We start from the raw sequence: 21,194 nt of genomic DNA, 5'->3' as shown, positions 1-21,194 counted from the left end.
AAATTGTTGAGTATAAATACTTGAATTTAACAAGTTAATCTACAATAAAATTGCCAGTTGGGTCAAATCCACCAAATTGAAGTTATCATTTTTTGAATTTATTCACTCATGATTTAAGATTAAAAAGACAAAATGCAAGTTATTTTTCTTATTGTATTAAGCATATGCGGTTTTATTTCAATATAATTGTCCTATTTCGCTATACAATTTATCTTCCAATTAAAACAGATTTCTTTACCGCTAAGACTTCTAATGCTGTATATGCATGTACGCTGATGAGATGCTCTAAAATGGATCAAACAATATATGTGATCCCCAGGGACTTATTTCTTTGTATACATATATGTACATATATGTATATGTGTGTATATATGTATATACATATATACACACAACTCTTTCTCGCTTTATGGAAATACGTAACATACAATTTCATATAACGCACGATCTATAATTATTTTACAAAGGGTGCTATTCATAAGGACTTCTGGCTTTCTAAATCAGGAAAATTGGAAAAAGGAAACCGATACTAATTTTGCTGAAAGAGACGGTTGTTACTTTTTTATTTCTATTTTTCTTATTAAATAATGTAACTATTGAAATCGATAAGTTCGATTTTAAACAGAGAATTTGATATCTACAATACCTCCAGATATGCGTTACAACACGGACTAATCTATATTAGAAACACCATCTATATATTATATATAATGACAAAATTTAATTATTATCTATTCATTATTGTATTCACAATTATTATATCGAGTATAAAAATATTATACTCTATTTATTTGACAATAATCACACGCAATTAAATAATACCTTTGGATTCAGTACTGTCCATAGAGTACGGTTTTGTGCAACTTTGCAATTATATTTTTCCTTTGTTGCAAAGTTCTCACATTATATGAGACATAATTTTTTTGATAACTTTACAAGGAAACAACAAATATTTTGTACCGCCTCTTCCTGCTAAACAAAAAAAAAAAAAAACGAATTTTCTACATGTCAAAAACAAGAATATTCAGGATGGAAGGAGGAATGAGAATAAAAGATATAGTGAAATAGAGAGACATACCGCACTTCTGTCAAAGTGACGTTTAACAATAGAAGGGATTGTTAACGGTATCATTTTACAAAGTTACGTCAGTAAATTTTTCGAAGCTAAAGGACCCCAGACAGGGTTACCTATATCTTTTCTTGTATAAAAGGATGCGCCAGAGCATGATTCACAGTGATTCTCTTCCCTGCGTCCAACATCAATGTTCGTTCCAACAAATCCTTCAATTGTCCAACTTTACGATTTTGTTCTGGTGGTAAAGAATTTCCACCAAGTTCTGCGCTAAGATCGCGAGTCGCTGGTAAGGTTGACATTACGACGACTTTTTCCTGGAAGACATGTTAATCTGTAAATATAATACTGCACAGCAAATATTTATTTCTATAAGCAGTGTTTGCTGTATTATATAAAATTATGTAGATATTTATCTGGATAAAAAAATTGCATTATTTTATCTTTATTTAAGGGGATGCTGGACTGCCTCTCAAACTTGATCGAGGTTGATAATGTAGAGTCATTCGTGCACATCATTAATGAGATTTCGTATATATTTCTTTTATAGATTTGGAAATTCTTTTCTAGAATTAAAGTACACATATTAATATCAATCTGTGAATTGGATTTTATATCAAGAACAAAAAAATTTTTTTTATATTACTCTACTTATCGACTTCTTCCAAATCCGCACTCACACATACATGAAATTTTCATAGACATTTTTCTTTTATACCAAAAGCTTCTTAACTGTTCTGAAAGCACATTATTATTCTTTCCTATAGTGACAACCCTGCATAACAGTTATTTTGTACGTAAAGAGTCTTTAAAACTTAGTGTTGTGGATGAAAGTTATGAGACGACTGTACAAAAGTATAATTTTTTTATTTTTTCTTGTTTCTTAAAGAAAATTGTATCTAGTAGGGTTTGTTATTGTCTATACTTTAATTCTGGAGAAGGATTTAAAATTCTATGAAATCAATTAAGAGCCAAGTAAAAAAGAAAATAATTAGTGTTCAATTGGTAAAACAGACGACTCCAGCATCCCCTTAACCCATTAAAGGGATGCTGGACTGCATCTCAAACTTGATCGGGGTCGATAATGTAGAGTCATTCGTGCACATCATTAATGAGATTTCGTATATATTTCTTTTATAGATTTGAAAATTCTTTTCCAGAATTAAAGTACACATATTATAATATCCATCAGTGAATTAGACTTTATACCAAGAACAAAAAAGATTTTTTTTTATAGCTCTACTACTTATCAACTTTTTACGCGTATATAACCTAAATTTTCGTTTCGCAATTTCGTATCAATTAGGTACTAAAATCTAATTTTCGAAACTCGACCCTGTTTGTTCTCGTCGTCTATTAGTCTGTGAATACGAATTTCGTAAGTACAAACTGTAGGTCTTTTACATTAAGCAAACATTGTTATGATGTGACAACAAATTAACCATTTTTCCCGTTTTTGGTAGAAACTCCACTCCACAGACTGGTAGCAATGCGTATTCTTTTATTTTGGAAAAAGATTTCTAAATCTATAAAAGAAATAAAAAGATATTGAGAAACAAAAATTTTACTATCTATTTGTCGGTAAAACAGACGACTTCAGCATCCCCTTAAGGGGATACTAAACTGCTCTGTTTTATCACTAATTTTTTGCACACCAAAATCTTTTTATTGATTGCATGGAATTGAAAATCCTTCTCCAAAATTAAAGTACAGATAGTAACGCGGTGCGCTGCGATCAATTTCATACGAAAAACGAAAGAAAATTAGAAAATTATAGTTTTGTTATCGACTTCTGTAGTCGACTCGTGAAAACATTTGCTGCGTATAAAAGCTTTAGACTTTGTACGTATAAAATAAGCATGAGGCGCACTTGGCATTTTAGCAAAGAACAATACTGTGCTTTTAAAATAAGCCTAGGAACCTTGGAAAAAAAGTTTTCCGTGTTTAAGGGGATCCTATCTGTTTTATCGACAAAATTGTACAATTTGTTATAAAATCCTTTTCCACAATTAAAGTATAGACGATAACAGTGTGCGGAATACATAAACTTTAATTCTGGAAAAGGATTTCTAAATCTATAAAAGAAATACATACAAAATTTTGTTAATGACGTGCCTAAATGACTCTACATTATCGACCTCGATCAAGTTTGACGAGCAGTTTAGCATCCTCTTAAGCAGATAGTTTTCTGTGACTCTTCAGCGGTATTATATACCATGAATGTAGTTCTCAAAAAATTTTAAATCAACTTTTTCCTATGTATAAAAATTTCCTAAGCTTTCAATATCCGTCGTCAGAATTTCCCAAAAATACGATCTGGACAAGTTTTGATAATTTATTTATAAAAAAGCTAATTTTTTCACTAAAATTTTTTTTCAATAAATATTTACACATAGAAAACGGATGGAAATATCTCTAAAAAATGAAAATCTTGCGTCCATAGACCATATAAACTTTCAATCTACATGTGAATATATTTCAATTTAAGATGGCGACATTCAACATGACGGTTATATAGAAGAGGGAAAATCTATGAAATCTTTGATTTCTCCGTATATGAATATTTCTTTCAATCGCCTTATCATCTAAATTTGTTTTTAGAGATTTTTTGGGTTGCTGATTGCGATTCTGTTATCAGACATGTCAAATTCAAGATGACGGATCCAATATGGCGGTCGAAAATGTTCGAAGTTAATTAAATTTATTGAAAATCACCATATGGGGAGTTCTTTCTAATGGTTAATTCTAACGACGGATATTGAAAGCTCAAAAAATTTTACATAAAAAAAAGTCGTTAAAAAACTTTTTGAGAACTACATTTATAGTATAAAATATTGCTAAAAAGTCACAGAAAACTGTCCGTTCGGGGCTTAATGGATTAAATTATTATAATACAAATAATATAAAAAACATAAGTTTGAAAATATGAGGTGCTAACTTCCCGTGGCACCCCAAATTTCGAAAAAATCAGTTTTTAGTATGAAATCTTATAGTTCTCGAAGAGTTCTACAATTCTTGATAGGTAATAAAAAAAATTTTGGTCATTAACAATTTTTAAGTAATTTTTAAACTTGTGCGATGGCACCATACCCCAGCACAAGAATAAAGAATCACATTATAGCAAGTTCTAATCGAATTTTTGGCAGTTTTCGATAGTTCCAATGGTTCGGACTATTTTGATCTTCGCTAAATTGCCTATTGTACATTAAACGTTATGTATTTTAATGTTTATTATTTGAGAAAGATAAAACAATGTGTAAAATTTTATACAAATTTTTTTTTCTTTATAAAATTGTTTTCTGTAAAAATAAATATTTCATTTTGTTATATTGACAAATATATTGATTAGATTGGATATATTAATTCCGTCTTACAATTTCCTTTTTCTAGCTATAAAGATATTGTGACAAAAATATAAATTAAATACAGTATTATATATAATAAAAATATAGAGTTAAATTATTAAAAAATATACATGTGCGACAAATTATATATTAACTTTAAATATCAACTAATTAAAATACACATGTATTGTGTGTATACAATATTGATGCAACGTTGCACGCATGCACGCACGCACGCACGCACGCACACACAAAAAATAATGTAAAATAATTTTAAAAAAATTGACACCGCCAACAAATTTTGAACTCAGCGGACCCAGCCCGTTCTAGAGCTCCCGTTATTACTAGTCGTGCGTGCTTCTATTGAGCTATACGGTACAACAACTTGATTATCTATGTGTTTTATAAACTACATGGTCAATTACTAAATCTTTTTTTTCTAAGGCGGAATTGGATGAAAAGCTCGAACGTAGAACAATTTTTTTTCGATGTAGATTCACCATGTTAAAACTCATCAAAATCGGAGAAGAGTCAACTGCGGCCTCCTCAGTATTAGTTTATATATTTTATTGTTAGTGAAAAATAGTATTTCGAGAAGTTCCATTTCTCAAGACCTAATATTTGAATAAGTTACTGGGTTCTACTACAAAGTGATAGTTATTAATTAATTATTAATTATTAATATTAATTATTATTATAACCCTATATTTTTATTATATATAATGCTGTATTTAATTTATATTTTTGTCACAATATCTTTATAGCTAGAAAAAGGAAATTGTAAGGCGGAATTAATGTAACCAATCTAATCAATAATGAGTACACAAATTGCAATACTTTCATAACATCAAATCATAAATTCTATTTACTAAACTGGGATTTCTAACAATAAGTTATGGGCTTAAGAAGAAAAAAGTAAGATGAATAAATTGTTTGGTTAATAGATTGACGAAAATAATTACTCTTATATGTCAATAAACTTATAAAGTTAAAAACTTAAATAACATTTTATTTTGAGGAAGGGGAAGAAGAAGGAAGAGAAGGAGGAGAAAAGTGAGAGAGAGAGAGAGAGAGAGGGGGGGGGAGAGGGATTAGATTTTAATTTTGAAGTCAGTAAAACATTTGAAAAAATCATAAAGCTTATGTTATATACGGTACAGTTAACTCATATTCAGTATTTAACACACCTGTACGCATGCACCTTAATTAATGAGTGTGCGTGCGTGTGTGTGTGTGTGTGTGTGTGTGTGTGTGTGTGTGTGTGTGTGTGTGTGTGTGTGTACAACATAAGTTATATGTATGTATATACATATATATAACATACATGTATAACTAATATATTATTTTTTTAATCCTACATTTTTTTAAATCAGTTATCTTAAAATTATCTAAATAAAATCTAGATAAATGATATATAACGTTATCTTTTAGTTAAATACATTTCAAATTTAATCAACTTTATTTCATCTAATATACATTTACATGTAATTTCTTATTTTTATCTAGATAATTTTAAGTTATCTAAATGCAACACTGTAAATAACAAAAATATTGCGAGCATGGCAGTTATTATCGACAGAAATTAACATTATAATTCTTCTGAATCACATTATAATGTATATGAGGTACTATTACTTACAGCGTTGCGTGACAAGACTTTATAATAATTATGAAGAATAAATAAAGTAAACTTACTCGTTCTGTGACTTTATCAACCTCGTGATATAGAAAATTACAATTGCTGTCAAAATGTTGATCCTTAAATGATCCTTTCCTAATTAACTTGTTTGGCATTTTGCCCTTTAGATCCATGAAATACTTTAACATTTGATTGTTTGTTTTTCCCGAAAACATTATTTTTCCTGTGTATAATTCGTATATGGTACATCCCACAGACCACATGTCAATACCAAAATCATATGGTATACCAAGAACTAGAAAATAATGACGTTAATTTCGATTCTAGATACAACTTGTATCACTTTCAAAGCCGAAAAAATGTTTGATTTGATTTATAAAAAAGGTATATTTTTTGTAATTTTTTTTATTTTTTGATAAAATAATATACAGGGTGTCCCAAAACATGTGGGTCAACGCTCGTAAAAAAATAAAAGGGATCGAGATGAACATAAAAGTTCAATATTGTCTTGGGTTAGGTCCATCAATAATCGAGATCTTAATATATGGAATCTGCAAATAATTTTATTCTCCAATTAATTTCTATCGTAATTGTAAACAGTAAATTAATGAAAGCTTATCATACAATCACGATAGATTTTTTCCGTGTTATGGTTTAAGCGGATTGAGTTCTTCCCTCGGCGCGCTCTCATTCGCATAATTTAAAAAATTAATACCTCGATTATTGGTGGATTTAACTCAAGACTTAATCCAAGACAATATTAGACTTCTATGTTCATCTCGATCCCTTCTACCTTTTTACGAGCGTTGACACACATGTTTTGGGACACCCTGTATATTATAATAGCATTCAATTATCCAAGTTTCTTGCTGCTAAATATTTGCAATTGAATATTTGCATAAATGGACGAGCGCGCGCACATACGCATAAAAAGAAGCCAAAGCTATTGTATTTATAAAGTCGTTGTCTGTGATTGATTAATATTGCCTGAGAAATAAATCAGGATTGTGCTTTACATTTCAAGATTATATCTACATTATTTATGTATTGTTTACATTATATATTATTACCCAAATCACTTTTATGTAAACAATACAACACAAATTATTATAAATTAAATAACACAACAGTAAAAAAAGTAATTAAATTTTAAGATTGTTAATATATAATCTTAATATTAAAATAAAAATGTACAGGATGTCCAAAAATTCGCACATTTGGAATTCAAATCGTGATACTTCATACTAAAATAAACAACTCTTATCTATCTGGCGCCCAGGGCCGGGCGCGCTTCTTACTTGTTCATCTGAAAATAAAGACAAATGTAAATAATAGAAATATGCTTTGTGAGTTAAACACCGTATTATTTTAAATATTACATAATTGCGCATTATAATTAAATAGTAAATTACTAAACGTAAACGTAAGTTTAATAGGATCTTTATTCAGGTTTTTGTGTCTTGGTCATTCAGTAATTTTTTAATTTTATCAGTATATTTATTCTTGTTTATAACTACTGTCACTTATTCCTTACATTGATGACAAAAACATTACTGTTATTACTAAAAAATTTTTACATTTAGTAAACTCATTAAAAATATGTCGATCAATGAATTCAATGTTACTTGTTATAAAGAAATTTATATTGGGTGTACAACATTGCTTCCACTGTTTTTTTCAAAATTCGAGGTTTTATTGTGAAAAACTGGTTATACATTTACGATTCAAAGTATTGACCATCGCTAGCCACTACTTTCTCCCATCTTTGTGGCAGCATACAAATCCCGCGTCGAAAAAACTGGTCATCTTTTGAGACGATCCACGAATCGATCCAAATTTTCACTTCTTCATAAGAACGGAAGTGCTGCCGTGCCGTGTATCATTAATCGAAACAAGTGATAGTCAGAGGAAGCAATGTCCGGAGAATACGGCGAGTGGGTAGGACATGCCATTTCAATGTTTCCAAATATGTTTTGACGAGCTTTGCGACATGGGGTCGAGCATTGTCATGCTGCAAAATCACTTTATTGTGTCTATCGTTGTATTGCGGCCGTTTGTCTATCAGTGCTCGGCTCAAACGCATCAATTGCTTTCGATACCGATCACTTGTGATTCGATTTTAGTAGCTCATAATACACTACGCCGAGCTGGTCCCACCAAATACAGAGCATGACTTTGAAGCCGTTCTTGAAGCGTTGAAACCACTCTCGGCACGTTCTTTCACTAATAGTGGCCTCACCATACGTATTTGAGAGCGTTCGATGAACCTCAGCCGCAGATTTCTTCATATTGGAGCAAAAAATTAAAACCTCCCGCAAATGACGAGAATTTAGCTCGTAAGCTGATATTTTCAATCGAGAATAACTTTATGATGCAGATAACAAATATTTCGATGGCGTTATGTTTACAAATACCTAAGCTTATTGTATGATATCTACGATCTATTTATTTCGACCATCACTTACCGCTACAGCCATCTATTGGCTGAGGTAAACGGCGGAAGCAAAGTTGTACACTTAATATAAAGAATTAGCAACAAAAAAATCTCAGGTAATTTCAATAGCATTAGGATGTATTTTATGACAGGGAGTGCTAGACTGCCTCTCAAACTTGATCAGGATCGATAATGTAGAGTCATTCGTGCACATCATTAATGAGATTTCGTATATATTTCTTTTATAGATTTGGAAATTCTTTTCCAGAATTAAAGTACAAATATTAATATCAATCTGTGATTTGGATTTTATATCAAGAACCAAAAAAAAATTTTTTCATATTAATCTACTTATCGACTTCTTCCAAATCCGCACTCATCGCATGCGAGATTTCATAGACAGAATCTATTAACTGAAGCGTCTAGGCTCATTTCTAAAAGCACAGAATTAATCTTTCTTGTAATGCAATGGGTGGGGTACGCTTGTTTTGTACATACAAAGTCTAAAACTTTTATACGCAGCAAATTAAATGTGTTCACAAGTTGACCGCAGGAGTTAATCACAAAACTGTAATTTTTTAATTGTTTTTCATGTAAACTTGTGTGCACCATCCTCCGTTATTGTCTATATTTTAATTCTGGAGGATTTTTAATTCTGTGTAATCAACAAAAAGATTATTGACTAAAACACTAAAACAATAATCGCGCTTAACAGACCCATCTCCAGCATTCCCTTAAGGGGATGTTAAAGTGTCTGTCAAACTTGATTGGGGTCGATAATGTAGAGTCATTCGTGCATATCATTAACAAGATTTCGTATGTATTTCTTTTTCGGAAATCCTTTTTCAGAATTAAAGTGCATGTATCAATATAATCATATAAATTGGATTTTATATCAAGAATAAACAACATGTCCAATGTCCAACTTTTTATTGCATTTACAGAATTAAAAATCCTTCTCCACAATTAAAGTATAAACGATAGCAGTGTGCGGATTTAACGATTTTATACGAAAAATCAAAAAAAATTTTTTAATTGTTGGCGTCTGGCGTGGACTCGTAACAAAATGTACTTGATATAAAAGTTGTGCACTTTGTACGTATAAATCAAGTCAGATCCGCACACGAGTGAACATTAAGGAACAATACTATGCTTTCAAATTTACCGTAGGCGTCTTAATAAAAAAGATACACATTGGTAAACATTTCGTGTTTCAAAAGAGCAATCTGAAAAATTTTTTTTAATTCTTGGTATAAAATTCAATTCATAAGCTGATATTAATACATAAACTTTAATTCTGGAAAAAGATTTCCAAATCTATAAAAGAAATGCATACAAAATTTTGTTAATGACGTGCACAAATGACTATATTATCGACCTCGATCAAGTTTGACAAGCAGTTTAGTATCCCCTTAAGTTAACGCACAAAAAACTCCTTAATGCAAAACCTTAAGAACTTACGTTAAGAATATTTTTGTGCGATTTAAGTTAAATACATATTTTAAATACAAGCTTAGATTTATGGAATATTTAACGTAACGCGTTACGGAGAAGATTGTGCAGTGGCCCTTACGCTATTAAAACTACACTTATCGACATATAACGACATGAATTACCATGATTTATCTATATATTATATTTTGAAATCAGAAATGTGTAAATTTGCGAGTATTTAGAGACAACACATTGCTTGTAAATAATTTTGCGGTTTTCTTTTTAATGCATAAATCAGTAATTTTGCAGGCATGATTTCACAAATTTACAGTGTTTCTATAATCCAAATTTTATAAAAACTAGAACACAACATTGCGCGCGTTTCGCGCGCGTCATTTAGCTTTTTACTTTTTTATTTTTATTTTATAAATATAAATTGAATTATAAATTAATACAGAGAAAGAAAAAAAAAATAGTTTAAATAAAAATTCAATTTAAAAGATTACATTTTGATAGTTCGTGTACTTTACGTATTTGATGAAATATGAATTTTATCAGAAAAAGAGAATTTAAGGGGAGGAAAAAGATTAAGGAGAGAGAGAGAGAGAGAGAGAGAGAGAGAGAGAGAGAGAGAGAGAGAGAGAGAGAGAGAGAGAGAGAGAGAGAGAGAGAGAGAGAGATTGAGATAGATATCAGGTAGTAATAAAAAAAATAGAAAATAACATTTAAATATAATTTATAATTTAATTAATAAATTTATATTTATAAAATAAAAGATACTTAGAATTTTATATAGAAAAAATTTTAAAGAAACTTAAAAAAAACAAACAAACATCGGACATTATCGTATAATGTTATTTTCTATTTTATTATTACCTGATATTTCTCCTTATTTCTTACACTCTCTCTTTATCTTGCTATCCGTTCTTTCTTTTTGCAAAAGTCGCTGTTTCTCCTTTTAATTACTTTTCTACCCTTATCTCTCTCTCTCTCTCTCTCTCCTCTCTATCTATCTATCTATCTATCTATCTATCTATCTATCTTTCTATCTCTTTTTTTCTCTTAAATATATATTATACTGTATTATTAAATTTTAAATAAAAAAAATTAAATTTATAATATAAAATAATATTTATAATTTTAGATTTTATATTGGAATAATATTTACTATATTACTAAACTAAAAACACATAAATTACATTAATATAATAAAATAATTATAATCTTATATTGAAAGATTTTTATAAGATGTATATTAGATATATATTTAATATAGTATATTATTTAATTATTTGCTATATTATTAAACTTTAATAAAAAACAAATTTATTGATAAAATAAAATTATAATTTTATTTAAAAAAAAAAAAAAAAAAAAAAAAATTATATAATGTTTAATATACATATTATTTTAACCCTTTAAGGACCAAATGCGAACACTTTCTATGCAATTTGTATCCTCATAATTTCTTATGTTAGAGCGGATAAAATTGTATGAACGTCATTCCTTATGTTTTCGGGATTGCTATTTCAGATGCAGTCGTCAGAATTTCGAAAATTTCATTTGTTCAAAAGTTACAGCTCGATTTTCAACAACAAATCGAAATTTTTATTAATTATTTTTCATATATCTGTAATTTACTATCATTTATGGTTTTTGAAAATCACCCCAAAACGTGGGTATATATCTTATCCTATATGTTTAAGTTTTTGAAAGGCATGCAGGATTTTTTAAAATTAAGATGAAAACAAAATGGAGGCAAATAAGTGGATATTTCTCGAATTTTTGTTTCTGTTGAATTTTAATGCAGTTATAAATGAAAGATATAGAACTTTGCAAATTTCTTGAATCAAAAACTTTTTTTTTCAGGAATAAAAATGGCTGATTCATAATGGCGACTTAAATGTCATAACATGGTGGTAAAAAAACCAATGTTTACTTAGAAAACCTGACTAATACTGTTGAACCCAATCGAAAAGTAGTTGTTTTTCACAAATGCATGTGTAATTATGTATGCAAGTATGTGTAATTATGTATGCAACCTCTATTTTAAAAGAGGACTATTTTAAAAGAGGATAGGAGATAGGAGAGACTCTGTAACTAATCTTTCTCCACTTAGAAAACCGAAAATATTAGTCAAAATGTCGTGTAATCGTATATAAATAAAAATTTCTGCCAGTTAATGTCAACTAAAAAATATTTCTTTATCTTATATTACTACTGGCAACAATAAGCTTTACTTTTATATTACTTTTAAATTATTCTTTAAGTTTAGTGATATTTAATCATATGCAATATTTAGAATAGAACGCTCAGCTCACAGAACATATTACTATTTATATTTGTTTTTATTTTCAAATGAACAAGTGAAAAGCGCACAACGGCGCTGAGCGCCAAATAGAAGAACACTTGTTCATTAATGTTAATCTGCTCTCCTGCGAAAACTATTTGTCGAACGCAATTTTGCTAAAGAAAAAAGTTGTTTATTTTAGCAAGAAGCATCATGTCTTGTCCTTCAAATGCGCGATTTTTCGGATACCCTATATAATAATAAAAACAATTTATAATTTCTATAATTTCTGATAAAATTTGAATCTACGATGATTCATAGTTTATGTAAATAATTTATAATATGTAGTTTACATAATTTGCATTGTATACGTATAATGTAGATTATATTAAACCTCCAACCCTGATGTAAATCAATAAGACACAATTCTTAGATTAATATGTCAATATATGTAATGTGTGTCATTAAGAAATTCTTAAAGTAATTCTTAAAGTCACAGAATTAAAGGAATTGCAGAGTACGAAATTTTTCGAATTGGGTTTACAGAATTGAAAACTTTTACCTCTGTAATGCATGCAAGACTAAATCATAGAATACTCTATTTAAGTTTGAGAGCAAAAAAATTAAAAATTTATTATATTGGCGGTTTTTATTCTTAAGCTCAAGTTAAACATTCCACGATTTGTTCTTGTATGTACTTTAAACTTAAAACGTAAAAAAGTTTTTAATTCTGTAAAACTAATCAAAAAATTTTGTACCCTGCAAAGTCAATACAATTCCGTCAGTTTAAAATTTCCTTAATTGACAAGTTTAACATCTGCATCTCTAGGAAACAATCAGGGTAACATCCGACATTACTTTCCAAATGCATAAAATAGAACAAAATTGTGCTTGTAAATAATATAGTAAAAATTTCGTATGTTAGGTAAGAAAAAAAAACGTGTGATGATAATTAGGCAAAGTTAGAATTTTATAACAAAGCAAAATACTTACTAATTTCGGGTGCACGATAAAATCTCGAAACTAAATACGGTGTTATTTCATTTTCATGGGCGTGCGATGCGGAACCAAAATCACAGAGTTTTAACACCAGTTTGCTTTCACTGACTAGAATATTATCCGGTTTGATGTCAGCATGCAGAATATTTGCACGTTTTAATAATTTTAGTGCTAGAAAAAGTTGCTGCGTATACGATCTTACTGCTTTGACATGTAAACCAACGTCTTTACCATATTTTTTTAAAACCTACGATTTTCCAACAAACATGATATAATAATATTGTTTTAATTGTTTTAGATTGTAAATTTTATTTATGACGAATAAACGTTAATACGCACCTCTCTTAAATTCATGGCTAAAGGTTCGAAAACCATACATAAATGATTTTTATGGAAAAAATGTCTAAATAGACGCAAGCAGTGAAATCTATCTTCCGGATCAGCGTCGTTCAGCTTTCTAAGAATCTCTAGCTCCTTCAAACCAGTTCTATGCCTGTAAGAATAAAAAGGATAATAGCATTATGATATATTGCAATCGAGATAAAAAAATAGAAATGTTATTAATATTTACATTATTTCATTGTTCCTTATAATTTTCACAGCTACGTCTAAATTTCCTCTAGCGCTGTCTCTCGCTCTTACTACATTACTAAATACTCCTTGTCCTGTATATCCATAAACTACGTATCGCGCGTCTAGTGTTTCTCCAACGCGCACTCTAAAACAAATTATATTATTAGTTTTTAAGTTGATTAACTTTTAAATTAAAATGACATAAAACAAATAAGTAATATGTAACCGATAATATCCTTCGGCGTCGTCCCAGTTATCTGTCAAACTAGGATTGTCTGGTCCTCCTTGACGTTTTCCTTCTAACGTAGGACTCTGAATAATAAAAAAATAGAATAGAGATAAAAAATCAAAGGTAGGAGAATAAAGTAAATATACAGATAAAGAAAGACTAAATAAAAAAAACATACGTTAAAATCACCGATATTATCTGCTTCCGCAAACATGTCCCATTCGTTCGATTTTTTCGAAGTTGGTTTTTCTTCTTGTTTAAATCTTTCAGATATTTTGATATTCTCAGTTTTGTCTGGCTCATTAAGTGGTGCATCCTCAAATCTGGATTTTCGCTTTTTAGCTGGAGGCGGAGACTCTAGTTTTTCTGTAGGCAGTGGTGGAGTATGACTCTCCAAAAGAGATTCATTGTTATTGGATGGCATCTCTACAGATTTTTGTGATATATTAGATTGGCTTTCTGGAGAATCAGCAACAATGATATCAGCAGACATATTAGAATCTTCATTTGGTCCACTTAGTCTCTGTAAAGAGAGACCAGAAGAGAGTGAGAAAATAAGTGAATAAATGTGTGTGTGTGTGTGTGTGTGTGTGTATGTGTGTGTCCCCATCGTGAATTATTCAATAATCGAATAACATGCATATAATGTATACATAATATAGAAAATCAAAATTGAAAGTTTGTAAAAGTAACCAATTACAACAATAATACAACCAATAAATGTTTTAAACATAAATATAAAAGTAAAATTGCCTATTCGGTCTGCAATAAAGTTAATGTTGAATATAATTTTTCTGTAAAATTAATACTTCTAATTCATATAAACTGTGCGCGGATATTGTTGTCAGTCTTTAAACATTGTTACTAGTTAGATATCCACCTTTAAAAGCATCTATATCTATAAGATTCCCTCCTTTCTAAAAAATAATTTATTGCGGAAAATAATAGCCAGAATTCGAAACTGGATTCCCTGATAAAGTATTCTGCACGAGTGTCTTATAGAGGCTTATTTTAAATTTAGCTAGTTATTTTTTTTTACTAAACACTTTTAAAGTAGTTATCGTTATAAATTATCTCCAAAGACTAACACGTTAGTTATTCACAAATGTGTCATTACAAAATGTGTAATCTTTTAGTTACTTTTTTGTTTTTATTTTTTATAATATTTATGCATTAATACTTAAAATACAAGCATTTAATGTTTCTAACATTACTACACATATGCACACGTGCATAAAGATAGAGAAGGTGGTAATATGACCAGTGCGGATACTAAGCTACCCACACATAGCTACCCATATTATTTCCGTTATTAATTGACGAATTCTAATAATTTATGGTATTATTTATTTATGGTGTACTTTTTGTCGCCAGTAAAATCAAATGATTAAATTGATAATGTAAGTCGACTTTCTGGCAAAAATTGTTTTATTAATTATACGACGTTTCGACCATTGATTGTGGTCCTCCTCAGGTAAGGTACAATCTTTCGTTACGACGTAATCACTTTATAAATACGAACCAACAAAATATAAAGCTCGTTCTAAAATAAATACAGAATGATGTATTGTGGCATCGATAACTTTTACAACCACCCGTTGCAGTAAATATAGGTTAAGAAAATTTATCGAATTAAATATTAGAATATTTAAACTTACATGTCAATGTCCATAGATAAATTGTATAATATAAATTACGTTTTAATAAAAGTTTAAGCAATAAAATAAATTTTAACAGAGCATCGTGTAAATTGCGTCAAGCTGGTAGCAGGTTTTCAAAGCAACTAAGAGCAAAACAAGAAGTCATGAGGATATATGTACATAAAAGTAAACATTAGGCCAACATTATTATTTGGTTATACAGAGTGTTTAAATTTTCTGTATCTTTCTGAAGATTTAAAGAATTATTGTTCTTTTTTATAAAAAACATCTCGGCTATTTCACGTTTTTTCCTATTTTTCTCTGTATGCAATACTTGCGGGATTTGCCAGTCAAAATCATGATTTGCTATAACTCTGTGCTTACTCATAACTGTTCACTCTCATTTTTTCTTATGTCACTCTTGTGCTCTTTCAATCGTATCTCTAATTGACGCTTTGTTTGACCGATGTAGGATGAACTGCAACCATTGCACCTCAAATGATAAACAACATCTGTTCTCTTCAAATTGTCAAGATTGTCTTTTCCTTTTTTAATAATACTATCAAGCTTTTTGGAACCGTGAACGTACTAATGTCCATTTTTTTCAAGTGATGATTAATACCATCAGTGATGCCTTTGCTGTAAGGCAGTGTTAAACTTCTTTTCGTGTCAAAGGTCAAGTTTTCCATTGTCGAGCTAACGTTAGAAAAAAGTGTACGATTTTTCAATTCTTTAATCCGTCTATTAATATATTTGTCAATGACTTCGTCCGGATAGCAGTTATTTTTTTAAATATTTTTTACCAACGTAATATTTGTTGTATGAAATTTTCTGTCAGATAATAAAATTGCTCTGTCGAAAAAGTTAATTATGGTATTAGTCTTGTATCGAAATGGATGGTTTGAAAAGTAATTCACATAGCGGCCCGAAAACGTGGGCTTATGGTACTAATTTGTTAGCAGTTTTTTATCTTCACGATTATGGTGTCCAAAAAAGGTATCTTCCCGTTGATTTCAATTTTGTGTGTAAATTTTAATCTAGGATGGTAATTGTTAAAAGTTGAGAGGACATTATCGATTTCATTCTCAGGTAAAACGGTGATTATATCGTCAACATAACGGTAGTACAATGAATTTGTTTTTGCAAGCAAATGGTTTCTAAATCGTCAATAACTAATTCCGCTATTATTGGTGATAGCGGAAAGTCCATGGGGCTACCATACACCTGTTCATAGAATTGACCACCAAAACTAAAACAATATATTATTCTGTATTTATTTTTTTAGAACGAGCTTTATATTTCGTTGGTCCGTATTTATAAGGTAATTATGTCAATATGTGATATTTATAAAGTAAAGATTGTACCTTATCTGAGGAGGACCAAAATCAATGGTCGAAACGTCGTATAATTAATAAAACGATTTTTGCCAGAAAGTCGACTTATATTATCAATTTAATCATTATTTATTTAGTAGTCTGGTGTTATATAGGGACAAAGCGCAATAATCAATATTTGTTATAAGACATTTTTACATTTTACATTTAACATTTGTACTTCTACTTTTAACATTTAATTACATATACTTTCTCATTCTTTTTAAATTTAAACGCATTATCACCCAAATGTATATACCCCGGTAGCAAAGACAAGTCATTTTGACGTCAAATTTTGGTCATATTGGTACGAATGACGTCCTATGATCAAACATTTAAATAAAAAATGCGACTATGACATTTAAATGACGGCATATTGACGTCTTTATGACATAATATTTTGGTCCTATTTCTTGCCATCATACCGTTACTATGACGTATTAATTCGATTTTGCTTCTCGGTTAGCAAATATAATAATTTGAATTTTATGCATTTATTTTTTAATTATTTGTATGAACATAATCCAACATATAAACATATAAACAAACATAAAAAAACTATTGATTCCAAAGATTATACATATTAATCACCATATATTAATCTCTCTATATTTAGAATTATCCCAGACAGCACACAATATTTATGATAAATATTTATTTTTTAAAAATATTATATAAATATTTTAAACATATTTTATATATAATACATAAACAAAAAATCTTTATTCAACATATTATTAAAATATAGACTAAATATCTTATACAATATTTATGGTAAATAAAAAAATAAAGATTTGTACAAGTAATATTTCGTAAATATTTATAAATATTTCATAAATATTTTTATAATATTTATGATAAATCTTTATGATCTGTCAAATCTAAAACCACAAAAAATATTTATAAAATATTTGGATAAATATTTATAAAATATTCAAATAAATATTATAAATATTTTGAAAATATTTTATTCATATTGTGTGTTGTCTGGGATATAATTTAGCTTTATCAAAAGAATAGAACAAAAACATATTTTTATAAGTTATTCCACATGTTATTTCGCATATGTAAAAATCAGTAAAAAAACTGTAGATTTATATTTATTTATAAATATTATTTAACTATACGTTTCATGTTTCTGACATCTATTGAACTGATCTATAACAAATATGTATCAAGTGTTCATGGATCATCGTGAAGTGCTAGGTTGCGTACGATTTTCGAAGTCAAGCAATGTCGACGGCGGTTCAGAGTTGGATGGGTGACCGCAGAAGTTAGGCAATGCCAGATGTGATTATGGTGTGATGGGGATAACGATGCTTGTTGAGAAACAACGTAAATTAATTTTTTTTACATTATAATTATGTTATTTCAATATTTTCACAATGCAAGTGTTGCATTTATAGGACATGTACCCGAAATATTTTCTAAAATGTCAAAATAACGGCGACTTTTACTACCTAGGATAGTCATAAAAATGACATTAAAATGTCGTCTTTATTGTGATGTCAACAGTCTGTGACATTAGACTGTCATTTTAACGTTATTAAGACATCAAGTAGTGACGTCAATAATTATTAGGGAATGACTAAAATTTGACGTTAAAATGACTTGTATTTGCTACCTGGGTACACTTGAGTATTTTATTGTTATTTAATTTTTTATTCGGCTATATAGAAATCTCGAGTTATACAAAATTAAACAATAATAGGATTTTGATAATATAGCCATCTAAGCGTGCTGGTGCTGGTAATATGGTCACTTTCGAGATCTCAATATCTCGACAATTTCTCGATAAATCAATTGTCGCTGTGGTGTTAACCATTCACGTGACAATATACAGAATTTTAGCTGATCACACACACTCAGTGCTGCTAAACCTCTCTCCACGTGGCAACCCGCGCATATGTGATGGGTGGTAAATATAATTATGTGTATTATGGGCGCTTAGCTGGGCAAGCCCAGTACTCCTAGTAGTAGAGAAGACATTTAAGTAGTATTTTTAATAAATAAAATATTTTTCTTAATTACAGAAAAATGTGTATTTTTCATCATTATTTGAACATTTTACTCTCTACTTATCCGTCTGTGTGTGTAGTTACAAGAGTCTGCAAATTTGTAATACTGTATTTAATTCGTAAGCACATACGTCTGTCTAGCATGCCGGGTAACCAGGCAAAATCTGGCAGCACTGCGTGACACACTTTCCGTAGAACGTAACAGTAAAGTTTCGACCAATCACGTATGCAATTCAGTCAGTTACTATTAATTCGGTCTCCCAATCCAACATGTCGAAACCTTACTGTTACATTCTACAGAAAAAGTGTGTGACCCGCATTTGTCTTGCGACAGAAAGAAGTTATGTGTAAATGTATTTTACAATATTTTTTTTCTGTAATTATAGCACAACATATTTTGGATGCGTTCTACTTAACGCTCGCAAGCATCCTTGTTGTTGAACAAATATTAAACAATTCGTTCTTTCAATGCAAGGTTATTTTTAATTCCTGTTAACTACAAATAAAAAAAATTACCTCCTTTAATATAATAATTTATTTTACATAAATATATAATTTTCTAACAAAATACTATCACTTTTCTAAACAAAACCAAGTTTTTACATCTATTTTTGCGATAGCCATTGTACTCTGATAGAAATTGTTCGAGAAAGTACGATATATTATATTATAAATTTAACATAACTCTGGCCAAGTTGGCTGCGGAGAATCAAGCCTTCTCGTTTCTACATTGCTGTGCGTTCGAAGAGAAAGTTTCGGCCTTGCGTGCCATTCTTTGGACAAAAATGTAAATATCTAATGTTCGGAATCCAAGCAAACACCTGGATGGCGACCGTTGATTGGTCGTCCAGGTTCCCACGCCTTACGTTTTGAGTTACTGCGAGTGTTCCAAACGATAATCAGAGGCATTGTCTGAATAATTATCGACGTGAGACCACGCGTCTAGTCGAAATTTACTTACGAGTCGAAAGTGCGATCCGGTTATTATATTTTCGTGGTGGAAAGAAATATAGCCAATAGATCTGAGCGGACACTCCTTGGAGTAGAAGAATAAAGCAAGCTTATTTTAACAACTGCCTCTATTCATTTGCCTCTATTCTCCGACCGGCAAAATAACAAATAAATTTCGGTGTTGTCAGATTAATCGAAGGTGCGACGACAGAAATATTTTGCTGAAAATCTCAATAATTGATCCGTTTCATTATGAAATCGATAAAAATTAAAATAAAAATTATTAAAAAATTATTCAATATATTTCAAAATAAATCAGTAATTTTCTATATAAAAGTTCGTGTAATGCAGCGCAATATGAAGAAAATTAAAGATGTACTGCTAAGAAGTGATAAAAAAGTTTTCGAGTATTAGATATTATAAGTTACTGTATTAAATTAAAAATTATATTATTTGTAAATAAAAAAAAAGTTGAAATATTCATAAAACTAATTCATAAAAGTATTAGAAAATTTTGCGTTGTTTTGCTAATTTTTGTTAAAAATTAAAAAAATATTAATATAATAAAGTTCTTTTAAATTATTAGTGGAATAGTTATTTCATTAGTTGCTAAAATGTTGATAAAATTAATTCATGAAATTATTAAAAATTTTTGCATTATTTTGCTAATTCTTGTTAAAAAAAAAAATATATATATATATATAATAAAATTTTTTTCAATTATTTTAAGGAATACTTACTTTATTAATTTACTGATTCTATAACTTAATTTTTTTTTTAAATAATGTTAAAAATAATAAAAATTATATAAAATATTAAACTATCGTTGAAAATTACTTTGCTATTTTGAAATTTGATTTTTTAATTATATTTTATTGTGTTTTATTACATGTCATTGTATATTAGTAATTAATTTATGGAATTATCTATTTGTATCTATTTAATATAAAATACACATCTAATATATGTATATAAATACGTGAAATATTATAATACATATGTATATATTTTTTTAAATTGTTTGAATTAAAAATTTTGTCAGAATGAGAAACTTCCCAGACAGCACAAAATAAAAAATCAACGAAAGATGTCCTTTTAAGTTGCCTTTTGGACAATACTATAAAAGATGTCTTATAGTCATCTTTTAGTCTTACCAAAAAGACAACTTAAAAAAGACGACGAAAAGATGTCTTTTTTA

At 29.2% G+C, this 21,194-nt stretch overlaps 1 protein-coding gene across 7 annotated transcripts in view; it reads right to left on the bottom strand.

Annotated features, from left to right (window-relative positions):
- The window catches only part of LOC105831040 (serine/threonine-protein kinase PRP4 homolog), a 74,938-nt gene that overhangs the window by 7,175 nt on the left and 46,569 nt on the right, over window positions 1–21,194 (bottom strand). For 3 of the 7 annotated variants that reach the window (XM_036288912.1, XM_036288913.1, XM_036288914.1), the window contains exons 8-14: window positions 14,193–14,537; window positions 14,012–14,097; window positions 13,784–13,930; window positions 13,552–13,705; window positions 13,207–13,459; window positions 6,112–6,350; window positions 143–1,389 (exon numbers count right to left, since the gene is read on the bottom strand). In XM_036288912.1, coding sequence (XP_036144805.1) covers window positions 1,189–1,389; window positions 6,112–6,350; window positions 13,207–13,459; window positions 13,552–13,705; window positions 13,784–13,930; window positions 14,012–14,097; window positions 14,193–14,537 — 1,425 coding nt within the window. In that variant the 3' untranslated portion in view covers window positions 143–1,188. Of the gene's footprint in view, window positions 1–142; window positions 1,390–1,718; window positions 1,810–6,111; window positions 6,351–7,003; window positions 7,362–13,206; window positions 13,460–13,551; window positions 13,706–13,783; window positions 13,931–14,011; window positions 14,098–14,192; window positions 14,538–21,194 lie in introns of those variants that run through there. The other 4 variants (XR_004963871.1, XM_036288916.1, XM_036288915.1 and 1 more) reach the window with 4 other exon arrangements.

The sequence above is a fragment of the Monomorium pharaonis genome, chromosome 6 (assembly GCF_013373865.1).
Source record: "Monomorium pharaonis isolate MP-MQ-018 chromosome 6, ASM1337386v2, whole genome shotgun sequence".
Taxonomy (NCBI): Eukaryota; Metazoa; Arthropoda; class Insecta; order Hymenoptera; family Formicidae; genus Monomorium; species Monomorium pharaonis.
This window is presented reverse-complemented; position numbering and strand designations above follow the sequence as displayed.